General features: G+C 42.5%; 4 protein-coding genes across 4 annotated transcripts; 3 read left to right on the forward strand and 1 right to left on the reverse strand.

Moving 5' to 3' along the window:
- Positions 1-345: 345 nt before the first annotated feature.
- On the forward strand, positions 346-1,663 carry V865_000234 (uncharacterized protein; the record flags this gene model as incomplete). The annotated part of the gene is made up of 6 exons (XM_066224066.1): positions 346-438; positions 563-633; positions 731-846; positions 977-1,297; positions 1,382-1,499; positions 1,585-1,663. 6 exons carry the CDS (start codon positions 346-348, stop codon positions 1,661-1,663), a joined length of 798 nt encoding a protein of 265 aa, XP_066080163.1.
- Positions 1,664-1,911: 248 nt separating this feature from the next.
- On the reverse strand, positions 1,912-4,297 carry V865_000235 (uncharacterized protein; the record flags this gene model as incomplete). Its single annotated transcript, XM_066224067.1, has 9 exons — positions 1,912-2,086; positions 2,155-2,428; positions 2,492-2,551; positions 2,612-2,852; positions 2,919-3,000; positions 3,059-3,525; positions 3,594-3,711; positions 3,778-3,916; positions 3,988-4,297. 9 exons carry the CDS (start codon positions 4,295-4,297, stop codon positions 1,912-1,914), a joined length of 1,866 nt encoding a protein of 621 aa, XP_066080164.1.
- A 532-nt stretch (positions 4,298-4,829) lies between these two features.
- V865_000236 (uncharacterized protein) lies at positions 4,830-9,427 on the forward strand (the record flags this gene model as incomplete). The annotated part of the gene is made up of 22 exons (XM_066224068.1): positions 4,830-4,835; positions 4,896-4,930; positions 5,014-5,062; positions 5,160-5,261; positions 5,319-5,391; positions 5,446-5,552; positions 5,624-5,974; positions 6,034-6,184; positions 6,250-6,464; positions 6,526-6,735; positions 6,801-6,962; positions 7,017-7,092; positions 7,160-7,369; positions 7,436-7,587; positions 7,642-7,746; positions 7,803-8,016; positions 8,076-8,305; positions 8,369-8,516; positions 8,575-8,676; positions 8,734-8,862; positions 8,925-9,099; positions 9,187-9,427. The coding sequence occupies 22 exons, from the start codon at positions 4,830-4,832 to the stop codon at positions 9,425-9,427; spliced, it is 3,243 nt and encodes a 1,080-aa protein (XP_066080165.1).
- A 521-nt stretch (positions 9,428-9,948) lies between these two features.
- Positions 9,949-13,004, forward strand: V865_000237 (uncharacterized protein; the record flags this gene model as incomplete). Its single annotated transcript, XM_066224069.1, has 13 exons — positions 9,949-10,479; positions 10,562-10,835; positions 10,940-11,059; positions 11,130-11,275; positions 11,337-11,479; positions 11,544-11,662; positions 11,722-11,929; positions 12,012-12,089; positions 12,185-12,293; positions 12,409-12,578; positions 12,674-12,739; positions 12,820-12,913; positions 12,999-13,004. 13 exons carry the CDS (start codon positions 9,949-9,951, stop codon positions 13,002-13,004), a joined length of 2,064 nt encoding a protein of 687 aa, XP_066080166.1.
- Positions 13,005-13,535: the final 531 nt, after the last annotated feature.

The following is a 13,535-nucleotide window of genomic DNA, read 5'->3' on the forward strand; positions in this document are numbered from 1 at the left end:
CGGGTAGAGAGGATGCGACTATGAATCGATGTTGACCTTACCTGTTGGCAGATTGACGATTGTACATTACTAGTCAGTGATCATTGATTTTTGACATCTGTTTCCTTTCGACGCGTTCTTAGTCGCGAGTACTAGTAAGGCTATTTTCCCACGGTTGTCTCTGTACTTTTATCTGTAACCCCCGCATCACTACGTTACCCTGAAACATGACACTTCCTTCGATCTGACAAAGAGACACCCCTAAAAAGTTGAACAAAGTTACTTGCTCGACTGCAAAACAACATTCATCAACTGCCATTCTTCTTCCTACTTCATCTGTTCATATCGAGCCAAAGACTATCTACAATGTCAGCAGACCAAGAACCCGCTGCCCCTCGATCGGTACTCCCCTATCCACCGATCCACGAAGATGCTCAGTTCGTCGTACTTTCAGATTGGGTGAGTTATCATTCGTTGATTGACAAAGGAGGATTCAAGCCATGGAAGGACAGCTGGACAATGCCAGAATTCTTTGATAACAGACCAGCTGTGATTGGTGTTGATATCGCTCCATGATAAATAGGACGGAACGATAACGGATAAAGATTCGAATGATTATATCGTTGATAACTTAGGTTTCGGATTTGATAAACGGTGAGTCTCTCATTCATCGATGTATATATATAAGCCTTGATACCCATCTGGTGAATTGGAATTGATCATACTGATGAGTCCTGCATCTATCGTATAGACGAGAACTCAACCTCGAATGTCTATCAGGTCGAATGTCATTCAGAGATTCGTTCAGACAAATGTTGGAATCTGTGCATCATCCTTTTGAGGAATGTAAAGAGGAGTTGAAGAAGAGTGAGTCTATCCCACTGGCGATCGGACACAGTGATATCTGAATACTGACTGATATCTTACCTGTTTTGTTGTATATTTTTTTCTACTCTCTTGGTTCATTTGATCTACATCCACTATCCCACCAACCTAGATATCAAGCTCGACCCAGGATTCGTAAATTTCTACACTTGGTGTAAATCTCAAAACATCCCCTTCGTAATAGTTTCATCAGGTATGGCACCCAATATCAAAGGTGTCCTATCAACTTTGTTGCCAGGTCCAGATACCGAAAATATCGATATAATAGCCAACGAAGTTGAATTTACCGATCCAGCCAAAAAAGGAGATACGTGGGAGATTATCTACAGACATCCTGAAAGTGGTTTCGGACATGATAAGTCCCAGGCTATATTGCCTTATAGGAAATTGAAACATAAGCCTACCTTGTTTTTCTGTGGGGATGGTGTTTCTGGTCAGTAATACAAATTGTCCAATCAAGTTTTTTTTTCCCCAAAGGTGGGGTATATGTACTGATTGCTTCATTGATTACTGTTAGATCTCTCTGCCGCTAAACATGCCGATTTATTGTTCGCCAAAGTCATGGCTAATGGTCATTCTGATTTGAAGACTTTCTGTGAAAGAGAGAAGATTCCTCATGTACCGTTCAAGGATTTGTGAGTTATTGATGATCCTATTACCCGTTCAGGCTGAAATTGACACATGTTGTTCTATGCTAATCTACCTCTTTCACTGTGATAGCAACAAGGTACTCGAAAGGGTAAAGGAAGTGGTGGAGGGTAAATCCGTAGAACAGATTTTGAAAGAAGAAGGAAATTAGGTCCCCTTTAACAATACGGAATGAATACTTTCATGAGGGGACAAAATCCAACTAAATAAATTCCGAATGTAGCAAAGATAGATTATAGAGTGTATATATGGCTTTCATGCATTCGGTAATGAGCAAAAGGACTATCATCTCAATGATTTTCTGAGCTTTTGATAAATTTATGTAAAAGTACACTCATTGCATACTTTATTGTACAACAAGTAATCATAACTGATACAAATCGATCTACTACATGTTCACTAATATCCCCCACCATCATATCTAGTATTAGCAGCTTGTTTTCTCCTTTGTTCTTCTTGCAACTTCGGACAATCCTGTAAACCATGACCCAAACCACCACAGATCGGACATCCTTTGAGTGCTCCTCCATGAGCTGCTCGAGGATCATCAATTGACAACAAGAATTCTGGGATCCTGTGTTACGCACAAAAATTCAGCGTTCTACCTTGACAGTAAGGTAATAATGCAAAATTGTCACTTACTTCTGTTTAGCTTCCATCAAGAGATATTTCAAATCCAATAAAGTTTGTTCACTCGTATTCATATTGACGAACGTAGTTGCAATACCTGTCTTTCCGCTTCTACCCGTACGACCAATCTCGTGCACGTAATCTTCGATTTCTTTCGGCATAGTATACACAATGACATGTTGGATCTCATTGAAATCAAGACCTTTGGACGCTACACCCGAAGCGACCATAACGTCCTTGGCACCTGTCTTAAATGACCGAATCGCATATTCACGTTCTTCCTGGGCTATATATCACACATCATTAGCATATTCGTGAACATATATTCAACGGGGATTGGTTCACTCGCTCTTACTACCGTGGATAGCGACGGCTTCGACACCCTTTAACAGAAGATACTCCTGGATATCTACAATAAACAACTTAAGTGAGCTTCGCTTTTGGTTCAAGATTTTGATTGATAGCTCACCATCAACTTCATTCTTGTTATCACTAAAGATGATAACAGGTGGAGGAGTCTTTTGTAAACATTCCAAAAGGTACACCATCTTGGCTTCCTGTTTGACATATTCAACTTCCTGTATAACATCCATGTTCGCTGCACCTGCTCGACCGACATTCACCAGGATAGGATTGATGAGTGATTGTTGAGCGAAATCTTGAATTTTTCGAGGCATAGTAGCGGAGAACAAAAGTGTTTGACGTTGATACTATATAAACCGACAAATATCTGTCAATACCAATCGTATACCGAAATTGAATTTTATGATACTCACCTTGAAATGCGACATTATACTCCTCACATCTTCTTCGAAACCCATATCGATCATTCGATCCGCTTCGTCCATACATAGATACCTAATCCAGAATATCAGCATCCACCTCTTAGAAGTAGATATTTTGATTAATCACTTACTTGCAATTATTAGCATTTAATTTCCCTTTATCCAACATATCTATCAATCTACCTGGTGTAGCCACCACGATATGTACGCCCTTATTCAGTACATCCCCTTGATCCGCCATATTAATTCCTCCGATACACAGTAGCGATCGAAGTTCGGGATAATTCCCACTTTCTTTCAAAGCGTTGCACATGGCTTGACAACCTTCGTATGTCTGTCTAGCCAATTCTCTCGATGGACAAATGATCAATCCCACCGGTCCTTCACCTCTTACAAATGGAAGTTTGGCCTCCATTTCCAACGATTGCATTATAGCTGGTAAAGTGAATGCCAATGTTTTTCCAGATCCAGTAAATGCTATTCCGATCATATCCCTCCCTGCGAAAGCTGTTGGTATACCTTGAATTTGGATAGGGGTAGGTTTCTTGATACCTTTGCTTTTTAGGTAATCTAAAATAGGTTTGGGTACTTTCATATCCTACGAAACGTCAACAAACATTCAGTATACCATTTTCAGTGAAAGGATTCAGATTGGTCTTTACTCACTACGAAATGCGGTATGGGAGGTGGTATCTCATCACCTTCCGTTATGATATGGAATTTATCTCGGACGACTTGATGTTCTTCCTCTGACATGTCCCGTATATAATGAGGAGGTCTCCATCTGATAAGATTCAGATAGATAAGTCAGTATATTGGCCTTGTATTGTTATACCAGATTGACACTTACGAGGTCTTTAAACTTTCTGTATATACAGTCCCCTGAGCCAATTCTTGAGCACTAGCCAATTTCTTCTGAGCCCTTTCCATCTCCGCTAACAGCAACGCTTCTTTCTCAGCTTCTTTATCCGCAGCGGATTTCAGCGCGTCTATTCAACATCCAATATCTCATCAGCTTCTGTCTTGATAATCAGCATAACAGTCAGCGCTGGAGACTCACCCTCCAAAGCCTTTCTTTCCTTAACCTCCTGAGCAGCCTGTAGAAGTGTTCGTTCCCTTCTGGCCTTTTCCCTAGCCCTCTCTTCATCTTCAGCTTGTTCTCTCAACTCTTCTTCCATCTCCTTCTCAAGCTCTTCGGCAGTCTTGACTTTCTTGACGGTCTCCTTTTTAGAGCCCAGCTGCGAGAGCATCTGCGCACGACGCTTTGCCACTGGGACGTAGGGCTTGTAATCTTCTGGTAAGGCCATTTCGTCCTCTGCCCCTCCGCCAGGGGAGGGCGATCGAGGTCGTCGGAGCGGTGTCGATACCATGTTTGTCTATACTTGATTGAGGTAGCTGACTAAGTCTGGAAAGATGTTATGTTGAACTTTTGTAGATGTGCTCGTGTCTTGTTAACCGGTTCATGTTATGGTTGAGTGGGTGAAGGTGAGGTGGGATAAAATGTGATAAATTGATTTATGGAATATTCGATTGACCTCCATCTCAGATAACCGCGTCTCTGGATCTCATCAACCCACACTCAACACTCAACCTCAATCACATAATCATCAAGTCTACTCACTATATCAAACATCTCAATTATACTTCACCCATCTCACCAAAAGTGACAACCTCTCAAAGGGGACAATCAGCAACCATTCCACTCACTTGAGTCATCAGAAACTGTATATCGCGTAACGAAGGTGAGTTGCCGGTACAGTGGGGAAGGACCAAGAGACACTTGCCACTAATCAGAGGAATCAATGTTGACATGACTTTCCTCCTACCTTTGCTATAGACAGAAACAAAGTACACATTCGAATTATACGAGTGTAAGACATAAGAGGTGTGAATCTGACCACGATGGAGGTAAGCTCATCCATGACTCTCTAATACACAAGACTGATAGCTTACAAAAGGAATTATCAGGCCGTTCTTGATTTCTCACAGGATCTGGATGTTAGGTAGGTTGATTCAACCGTCCCGTCATCCCACTCTTATCAACGTCAACCCACCAACCTTGCTCACATCATAATACACCTTGCAGCGTCCTCGACCAGGTCGTACAGGCGTTCTACACCAGCGCAGGAGCACAGGTAAGTCAACCTTCCTCGACCTCTCACAATCCGCCAACCCAAGTCACTCGCTACGTATCGTCTTTACTCTCAAATGCTGACAAACGATTTGACGCAGCAACAAACGGCTCAAAAGGTGCTCACTCAATTCCAAGATCATCCTGATTCATGGCAACGTGTACCTGCTATCCTCGAGACCTCCCAGAACATTAACACCAAAGTGAGCTCAACTTAGCTTAACTGGTAGACATCGAGCTAATACGTTGGGTATCAACAGTACATCGCTTTGCAAATCCTAGAAAAACTGGTGCAGACACGATGGAGGGCCTTACCTCCGGACCAACAAACGGGTGTGTCTGATATATACAGTGATTGGATTGCAGAGCTGATATTCGATTCTTCAGGTATTCGAAATTTCATCGTTCAAGCTACCGTAGAGACATCGCAGGATGAGACTAAGATGAGAAGAGAGAAGGGGTATTTGAACAAGCTTAATTTGGTACTTGTGCAGGTAAGCTTTAGCTTTCTGGTTCGAGATATCCTTACAGCGGACTACTTAAGCTAAATAATACTATTGTTTAGATTCTCAAACAAGCATGGCCTAAAGACTGGCCACAATTCATACCAGAAATCTGCGCTTCTTCACGTACCAACCTTTCCCTCTGTGAGAATAACATGATCATCCTCAGATTACTATCAGAGGAAGTATTTGATTTCTCAGCCGAACAAATGACCCAAGCCAAAACTAAAGCACTCAAACAAACTATGTGTTCTGAATTTGGCGAAATCTTCAATCTATGTAATGAAGTTTTAGAAAAAGCAAACAAGCCAAGTTTGATCAAAGCTACTTTAGAAACTTTGTTGAGGTTCTTAAATTGGATTCCATTGGGTTATATATTCGAAACTCAGATTATCGATTATCTCGTTTCACGGGTAAGCTGCGCTACTACTACCTTTTCAGTTCTATGAATCAGCTGATGATATTTCGATAGTTCCTCGAAGTGCCGGATTTCCGAAATGTCACACTTAAGTGTTTAGGAGAAATCGGAGCCTTGAACGTCGGACCTGAATATAATGGGAAATTCGTTACTCTCTTCCAAGTTGTCATGACTAGCGTTAACAGGATGGTACCGCCAAATACAGGTATGTAGCTGATTCACTCTAGTCGGAATAAGGTTAACTCAGCTGATATACAATCCTTGACGTAGATATGGCGGCGGCATACGCTTCATCTGACGATGAAGATCAACAGCTTATCAAGAACCTCGCTCTTTTCCTTACCAACTTCCTCCACACCCATCTTCGTCTCATCGAAACTCCCGATAACACCGAACTACTCATCAACGCTCACTTGTACCTTATCAAGATATCTACTGTAGATGATAGGGAAGTGTTCAAGATTTGTTTGGAATATTGGGCCAAGGTGAGCTACAGCATGATCACGAGAGCCGAGCCTCAGCTGAGGGAGTGACTCCATTTTACAGCTTGTCGCAGAGTTATACGAAGAGATCCAATCCTTACCCATGAGCGATATCAACCCATTGATGAATCTCAACATTGGCGGATTAGGCGCAGGACTGAATGGACCTCATTCGTTAGCTTTGAACGGCATGCCTTTACGAAAGAACGTTTACTCGGACATTTTGTCGAACTTGAGATTGGTAATGATTGAAAAGATGGTGAAACCTGAAGAAGTGAGTGAATCTTTACTGCATTCTCCCGGTGTCTCGAGGGTACGTAGTACTAATGCGTCCTGCAGGTATTAATCGTGGAAAACGATGAAGGAGAGATTGTTCGAGAATTCATGAAAGAAAGTGATACGATAGTGCTCTATAAGAGTATGAGGGAGGTTTTGGTCTATTTAACGCATTTAGATGTTCAGGATACAGAGACTATCATGACGGATAAACTGGCTAAGCAGGTGAGCTAAGCAATTTCCGTCAAGGCAATGATATTCAGCTAACATCTTTGCCAGATTGACGGAAGTGAATGGTCATGGAACAACCTTAATACCCTGTGTTGGGCTATCGGTTCGATCTCTGGTGCTATGAGTGAGTTGATCAACTTTTGGCATGATTCATGTCGCCTGCATAAAGCTAACAGTGGTTGATTGCATAGACGAAGAGACTGAAAAACGATTCCTCGTCACCGTCATCAAGGATCTGCTTGGTCTGACAGAGATGAAGAGAGGAAAGGACAACAAAGCTGTCTGTGCATCTGACATCATGTACATTGTCGGACAATACCCACGATTTTTGAAGGCTCATTGGAAGTTCCTCAAAACCGTCGTCAACAAGCTTTTCGAGTTCATGCACGAAACGCATGAAGGTAAGTCTGAGCTTAACCCATGTCGGCCTGCGATACAGAAGCTGATTCATTTCGATCATACTATAGGTGTTCAAGATATGGCTTGTGATACGTTCATCAAGATCGCTCAAAAGTGTAGACGACACTTTGTGATGCAGCAAGCTGGAGAACAGGAGCCTTTCATCGATGAGATCTTGAGAACGTTACATAGAATCACGGTGGATCTTTCACCTCAGCAGGTAAGCTGATAATTCCAGCGAAACGTACAAAGCTCACACTGCAAAATTTCCTAGGTGCACACGTTCTACGAAGCCGTCGGGTACATGATCGCTTCTCAGCCTAACAAGCCCACTCAGGAGAGATTGATCGAGAAACTCATGGAGCTGCCAAACAATGCTGTACGTGGATTTGCACAGTCTCTTTGAATAATCGGTATTGATACTTTTTAACGTAGTGGGACAACCTCATGCAACAAGCAGCCAGCAATGTCGACGTCCTTGGAAACCCCGAGAACGTCAAGATTCTTTCCAATATCCTCAAAACCAATGTTTCCGCCTGTACTTCCATCGGATCATTCTTCCTGCCTCAACTCGGCCGTATCTGGCTCGATATGTTAGGTCTGTACAGGACCGTCAGTGGAATTATAAGTGATCAAGTTGCCCAGCAAGGTAAGTACCCGCTCCTTATGGCGCGCATGGGGCCATTATTGATAATATCTCCTTTACAGGGGTGATCGCCACCAAAACACCGAAAGTGCGAGCTCTTCGAACGATCAAGAAGGAGATTCTCCGATTGGTGGAAACCTATGTCAAGAAGGCTGAAGATCTCGAAGGTATAAATACCAACTTGATCCCTGGTCTCTTCGATGCTATTTTGGGTGATTACAACAACAATGTACCTACAGCGAGGGATGCCGAGGTGTTGAATGTCACCGCTACTATCGTTTCTAAATTAGGGGTAAGCTGTCCGGTTCTGCTCAATCGCAATGAGAACGATAGCTGACAGATGCTGGTGTTGCAGAATATCCTCACCCCTCAGATTGCACCTATCCTCGATGCTGTCTTTGAACCTACTTTGGGTATGATCAACCAGGATTTCTCTGAGTACCCTGAACACAGAGTGGGATTCTTCAAGTTGCTTAGAGCGATCAACTTGACTTGTTTCCCTGGTAAGCTGTCTCAAACTTGGCAAGCTCATAGCCTCAGCTAACGTGTAACTTGATGTAGCTCTTTTGGAAATCCCACCACAACAGTTCAAGCTCGTTATGGACTCTGTTGTTTGGGCGTTCAAGCATACTATGAGAGACATTGCCGATACAGGTTTGAACAGTGAGCTTAGTGATCACCAAAGCAGGGTCTGAGTTTAGCTGACAATCATCCCATTAGTCGCCTATGAGATAGCGAACAACTTTGCAGCATCTACGCCCGACATCGCCAATCAGTTCTACCAACAATACTTGTTGAACATGATTGGTGATGTCTTCTATGTACTTACCGATGCGGATCACAAGAGTGGTAAGCTGCATTTGGCTCATATCTGTACTGTAAATAGCTTATTAATAATCCTTTCTTTACAGGTTTGAAGATGCAAGGTATCTTACTCGCTCGATTGATTTCACTGGTCGAAACTGGTTCAGTCCAGGCACCATTATTCGATCCTGCACAAGTCTCCGACCCAAATATGAGCAACGCTACGTTCCTCAAGGGATACATCAGTGATTTGTTGTCTAAGGCATTCGGACATGTCCAACCGTGAGTTGACACTTTCTGTTGCTAAACCGGGATGGAGCCTTGGCGATATATGTGGCATAAGCTAATGCATTGTGTGTGATCATATAGCGCCCAAATACAATCGTTCGTCAATCTGATGTTCGAGAACTCCAACGACCCAATCAAATTCAAACTGACCATACGAGATTTCTTGATCTCCCTCAAGGAATTCTCTGGTGATAATGCTGAACTTTACATTGACGAAAAGGAGGCTGAACAAGAGAAGAAGGCCGCCGAAGAGAGAGAAGCGGCAAGTAGGGTGCCGGGAATGTTGAAACCTGCTCAGTTGGATGATGATGCGGATTTGTAGTTGTGTAGATCATCATAATCGCAAGTCAACTCCATATTTACATTCTAAACTAAATAAGATAAACAAGCATTGTTCTTTCTCTTTTTCTCTTTCACTTTTCGCATGATATTGCAAAATGTTAATATATGTAAAATCGGTATTCATCTTAATTCAATTTATATTATAGCAATAACCCTTCTTTTTTTTCCTTCGATATGGTATCCCCCGATTTCTTTTTAACCAGAGTAAGAGAGCATATAAAATGAGAGAAACAGAGAGAGAGATATGGATACCAAAAGTGTTTTTTACCAAAATAGATCATGACCACGTGGTTTGGTTTACCGAGTCAAATGTCTGTGCGTCGGTGACGTCGTTGGGATTTGGCACAGTGCGATAAACTTTGTGTCCCCTCATGACATGCTCAATCAACATCCCTCAATCCTCACTCATCGTTGCGATCCCTCATTCAATTCTCATCTATCGTCTTTGGTATATATTCCCATTTTGATACCCAAAGAAACGAATAGCCCCACCTACATATTATGATACGAAGCAAGATACCACTCCGACCTATAGGTCTCACCTCACTACCCCATCGGCCGATCACCATCAAACCTTTCTCTATCCGAAATCAGCTCATCGCAGCTAGATCATCAAGTACGAAAACAACTACTACCAGAGCCTCTACTATCTCGTCCAAGACATTCTTCAACCCTCATCATCGACCTATTATCCCCTCCCTTCGAACACCCACATCATCAATCCGAAACTTTTCTATTCCACCTAAATCGTTCAATGCCAAATACCCTATAACATCCATATTCATCCGACTTGGACTATCCTCAGTCCTGGGTATAGTCGTACTTACCTCTGTTATCCTATTCCACGATGCCTTCACATACAGTGAGAGACACGTCGATAGAGTACCGTGTAATCCCTTATCGCTTAAACCTAGATTAGGAGGTAAGAAGAACTTGCCTATCCTCGAAGTTAATTTGGATGACGAGGAGGATGATGCGAAGAGGACGATGAAGGGGAAACCTAGATTGGTGGTTATAGGTGGTGGATGGGGGGTGAGTATCAGTCTTTTACTGGTCATGCTATTCAGCACTTGTATAACATCCATTTAAAGTCACTGAATTTCTTTTGATCTAGGCCGTCGCATTACTCCAATCACTCCCACCACACGCATACAACGTAACCCTCATCTCACCTCAAACATATTTCGCTTTCACCCCTCTTCTCCCCTCCGCATGTGTCGGTACGGTCGAGCCCCGATCACTCGTCGAACCGCTGCGAAAGTTGATCGCGAGAGTCAGAGGTCATTATCTCATGGGTTCGGCGATGGATATAGATATGGCTGAGAGGCTGTTGGAGGTTGAAGTGCCCAAGGATGGCGGGGAGGGGACAATGAGATGTTATGTACCTTGTCAGTTGAATGGACTTCTGGCTAGTTGTATCCGGTCGTACTTCGCCTGCGGCACCTTTGTCAGACGTAGGAACGATGCTCATTGAATACCCATGTTTTTTTAGACGACAAACTCGTCATCGCTGTAGGATCCACTACGAATACTCACGGTGTGAAAGGTCTCGAACATTGTTATCAGCTCAAGACCGTTCCCGATGCTCAGGCGATCAGACGAAAGGTCATGAGTGAGTTTCTCTATCCTACTCTTTCAGTTCTGCTGGGGCATAGGGCTGACATGCTTTTTCACTTACTTAGGCAACCTTGAATTGGCCTCGTTACCCACGACCACGCCAGAAGAACGAAAAAAACTTCTCTCATTTGTCGTCTGCGGAGGTGGACCGACCGGAGTCGAATTTGCTGCTGAATTAGCAGATATGATGGCTGAAGACGTATTGAAATATGTCAGTTGAATTTTGTTCGACTGGTTGAAAGTCGATAACTGATCTCTGGGTAATGATGTAGTTCCCTAAATTACTTGCCAACGAAGTGAAGGTGACCGTTGTACAATCCAGAGACCATATATTGAATACCTATTCCGAGAAGATCTCTCAGTATGCGGAGAAGAGATTCGCTAGAAATGATGTAGATGTAGTGATCAACGCTCGGTGAGTCAGCTTCATCAACGCAGCCATTTCGAAGCAGAAGCTGACTGAAAGTGTGCTTTTCTAGTGTACAAGAAGTCTTGCCTGACAAGGTGATTTTAAGTATAAAAGATCCCAAAGATAAGGAAGCCAAACCTACAACTAAAGAGATCGAAGCTGGCTTCGTGCTTTGGAGTACTGGTATCGGTGAGCTGAGTCATATCCATTTTCTTCTACATAACAGTACTGAAATCGGGTTTACTTAGCCATGCAACCTTTCACCAAACGATTGGTCGAATTACTTCCTAATCAATATCACTCCAAGGCTGTCGAAGTCGATAATTACCTGAGAGTACAAGGTGCACCACAAGGAACTGTCTATGCACTTGGAGATGCGGCTACTGTACACACCAATTTGATCAATGATCTTTACGAGCTTTGGGACAGATTCGATGCTAACAAGGATGGTACTCTGTAAGTTCACCTTGCCTCGCTTCTGAAAAAAAATAACTACAGTGAAGAGTGCTTGTTCATGCTGTGGGTTCACTAAAAATAGTGACTATGATGAGTGGCAAGCTATGGTAACTCATATCAAGAAACACTATCCTCTTGCTACCAAATACTTCGGTAAAATGTAAGTCTATCCGATCTCCCTTTCAACCAGCTCAGGTGTATGCACGAACATCAGAGGGACTTCATATCTGACTGTAAGAATGGCGTGATATATAGGCGAGATGTATTTGACGAATTCGATAAAGACAAGGATGAGCGATTATCTCTCAACGAAGTGGCAGCTATGTTCTTGGGTATGAGTAAGAAAGTTACGAGTTATCCAGCTGTAAGTGACTGATCAATTAACCTATATTCGATCTTCCGTGATTCCTCATGCGTACATTTGTCACTCCAGTTGGCGGATGAAGTCAAGCTGATTATGTGAATGTACCGATCGATAGACCGCTCAAGTAGCTTCTCAACAAGGTAAATACCTAGGAGGGATGTTCAGTAAATTAGCCAAACAGCATAAAACCCTCGAAGCGAATGGTATCAGAGATCTGAACGACGAAGTTTATTATCATCCGTTTGAATACTTCCATCTAGGTAGTTTAGCTTATATTGGTAATTCGTGAGTTACCTTTCAACTCCTACCAACCAACACTTCTCGAGATCGCTTGTGTCAGTCAAGATGGTAGAGGCTGACGTATGTTATGATGCCTGTAGCGCTGTATTTGATTACGAGGGATTCTCACTTGCTGGTGGATTATTAGCCATGTACGCATGGAGATCGTAAGTCGGCATCCCTTACTATTCGTACTCCATTAACATTGACCATCCCTTTGGTACTGATTTTCAATGTTGCTACATAGTATCTACTGGTCTGAACAGACTTCAATGAGAACAAGGATGTTATTGATGCTTGATTGGGTCAAGAGAGGTATCTTCGGTAGGGATTTATCCAAGGTGAGTCGAGTCATTCGTTCTTTGTCTTTTCCTTCAAGTCGAGTTCGGTGCAAGTGGAATTGACGTGTTGTTCTGTCTTTTGTAGTTTTAAGCGGGATGAGTATCTGATTTCAAATCACGAAGGAATTAGAAGAATAAAAATGGAGAGTTCCATTTACATGTAGTCAGTCTACTTGATTGCAAAGCTTTGATTGAACCTTGAACGAAGAGTCGATAGTCCCTTCAGGGAGGTTTATAGAATTTCACGCTATCGTCAATGTATAATGAATTAATAGATACATCAGGAGTATGCTGCAGATTGCAAGACGAACAGCATGTTCTCTCGGATCGAACAACATTGTACTCGTATATACATCCTTATTCTTATTCACATTAAGAGACTAGGCAAACATTATCAATGCCGTATTTGAAATATAAGTTGCTGATTGCAGAGAAAAATGGAAAAGAAATGAACGAAGAGCGTGATACAACATTTTACAGCAATTACAATACTTCTCAGCGACTATATATATACCACTTTATATGACCTCTGCGTAGTACCTCATGAGATTTTTTCTAACGATTGAGAAGAAGAGAACAAAATGATCATCGGTATTTTGCGTTTCGATTGGTGATTCGGTAG

This window comes from Kwoniella europaea, chromosome 1 (assembly GCF_036810445.1).
Source record: "Kwoniella europaea PYCC6329 chromosome 1, complete sequence".
Classification (NCBI taxonomy): domain Eukaryota; kingdom Fungi; phylum Basidiomycota; class Tremellomycetes; order Tremellales; family Cryptococcaceae; genus Kwoniella; species Kwoniella europaea.